The 2,500-nt window shown below is 38.1% G+C and overlaps 1 protein-coding gene across 2 annotated transcripts in view; it reads left to right on the top strand.

The window, feature by feature from the left end:
* The window catches only part of LOC106868594 (sterile alpha motif domain-containing protein 5), a 232,740-nt gene that overhangs the window by 225,074 nt on the left and 5,166 nt on the right, over window positions 1–2,500 (top strand). For both annotated transcript variants that reach the window (XM_052965777.1, XM_052965778.1), the window contains one exon: window positions 2,202–2,297. In XM_052965777.1, the coding sequence (XP_052821737.1) occupies window positions 2,202–2,297 (96 nt within the window). The remainder of the gene's footprint in view (window positions 1–2,201; window positions 2,298–2,500) is intronic.

Raw genomic sequence — 2,500 nt, 5'->3', positions numbered from 1 at the left:
CCGGCACGGGAACCAGTCAAAACGACACTAGCATCGGCCATGTTCGGATGGTGCTTTTTACATCCCACAAAATATAAAATAAAATAACATGTGAAGAATAGAGTTGTTGGCATTACATTTATCTCATGGTTTGCAACTGTTTTAATAAAGTATGGATGATAAATCATATAACATGCATGAAGTGAGCAATGATATAGTCACGGTAATTATATTAATATGCGATACTTTGTATAACTTTGGGCCTCATTGAGGCAGTGACAAGTGACTGAGACGTTTGGCAATATACTGTGCTTGAAAAGACCTGTCAAGCCAAGTGAGACCACAGTCATGGCCAATACCAGTGCTTCATAACTGGCTCCTGTGCTGGTTGCACGTAAAAAGCAACCAGTACAGTCTTGGAGTGGTTGGCATTAGAAAGGGCATCCAGCTGTAGAAGCCATGCCAAATCAGCTTGAAATCTGGTGCAGCTGCCCAGCTTACCAGATTTCAGTCAAACTGTCCAACCCATGCCAGCATAGAAAATGGACATTAAATGATGATGATGATGATGATGATGATGATGATGATGATGATGATGATGATGACGACGACGATGATGTATTACATAATGATTGAGCCACAGTAAGTTAGTCATAACATCACGATCTTCATTATCATCTAATGTTAATTTTCCATGCTGGCATGGGTTAGGCAGTTTGACAGGAACTGGTATGCCAGAGAGCTGCACCCGGCTTGCGAAATTTTTTCTGCTATGAGGGTCTCGGACCCCAGTAATGAGCTCATTTGCATACAGCCAATCAGAGCTCACCTTGACCGTGTCAAGTTAACAAACACACAAGTAAGCTCAAGATGAAGAATGGTGTTGTAAGTCGACCGATCGTCAAGTTATGCCTAATTTTAGAAGGAGACAAGTAATTAGATAGATTTGCATCTATATCTATTATTGGATTTTGTTAGGGCCCCATATGGTAAAGATGAGGATGGGGAAAATGTGTGTAGAGGGTGAGGTGCAAGCAACCCTCTCCCCTTACTGCTTTACAAATTAAACAACAACACAAATAACTACGCAGAGGCAGCCATGATTGTAACAAGAACAAAAACAACAAACATTATCAATAGAGAAAAGAAGCATGGTCATTCCTTACCCAAATAACCTTATCTTATCACCCATCACTTGTTATGCGCTCATAAATTAGTTTGATAGTTGAGCTCTGATTGGCAAATGAGTTCATAACTGGGATCCGGAACTCTTGTGGGAAAAAAAATTTTTTGCACCCGGCTCCAGTTTTCAGTTTTGACTCGGTTTCTACAGGTGGATGCCCTTTTTAGCACCAATCACTCTACAGAGTGTACTGGGTGTCTTTCATGTGTCACTGGCATAGGTGCCTTTTACATGTTACTGTCATGGGTACCTTTTCACGTGTCACCAATATGAGTGCTTTTTACATGTCACCATCACACTGAACAAATAAATACAGTTCGAGAATTTACTTATACAAAGATATCTGGATGACCTGGATGGAAGTGATTAATTGATCCAGAAAGCAGAAGTTAATGTTAGAAGAGTCAATGAGGAAGTGGTAGATCAATATTTATTTAATTGACAATATCATTTTATGAGTTCCATTCATTACACGTTCATAATTTCAGACATTTGTCTGGTCAAGATGGTAAAATATAAAATTTTGCTAAGGTGTTGGTGGTAATAAATTAATTAGGGGCCACTGAAGGTTATTCCAAAGAAGAGTTCAGCTGTCAAGAGTGGGATTTCGGGCTATGATAAAGATAGAGAGAATGTGGGGCCGAATGTGAAGTCAAGTGACTGATGTCTCATACATCTACAAAAATATACAAACATATACACAATCAAAGCTATACATGAATATACATGCCAATATATGTACATAATATATATATATATATACACACACACAACTACAAAGTAAATACTTATGTATGCACATATACATGTACAACCACACTCATGCACCAACATACATACATGGATATATATATATATATAATTATATATATATGCATACACACAAAAAAAAAAAATCACAGGCCTGACATGATTTGTCCAGAAGTGAACGACAAAAAAACTGTCTACATCTGCAACTGTATTTAATTAATGTCATTAAAGTAACATTGATCTGGCTCCAGTGTTTCATGCAATTGATAAGATCCATTTCTCATTTCAGTCGAAATCCTTAAGTCCAGTGCGGAATGTTCAGAGCCCGACCCTTTATGGATATATGCCCCGTGGAACACCCCCACCTCTTCCGGCATGTCCTCCGGTAAGCGAGTCATACTTCTATATCTATGTGTCACATGCATATGCGTGTTTATGTATATGTGAGTATGTGTGTGTATGTGTGTACGTGTGTGTGCACTTGTGTGTCTGTGAGTGCGTGTATATATTCATATATGTATTTATATATGTGTGTGTGTGTGTGTGTGTGTGTTATATATACGTATATATGTGTTTATGTATATATAT

The sequence above is a fragment of the Octopus bimaculoides genome, chromosome 2 (assembly GCF_001194135.2).
Source record: "Octopus bimaculoides isolate UCB-OBI-ISO-001 chromosome 2, ASM119413v2, whole genome shotgun sequence".
Lineage (NCBI taxonomy): Eukaryota > Metazoa > Mollusca > Cephalopoda > Octopoda > Octopodidae > Octopus > Octopus bimaculoides.
This window is presented reverse-complemented; position numbering and strand designations above follow the sequence as displayed.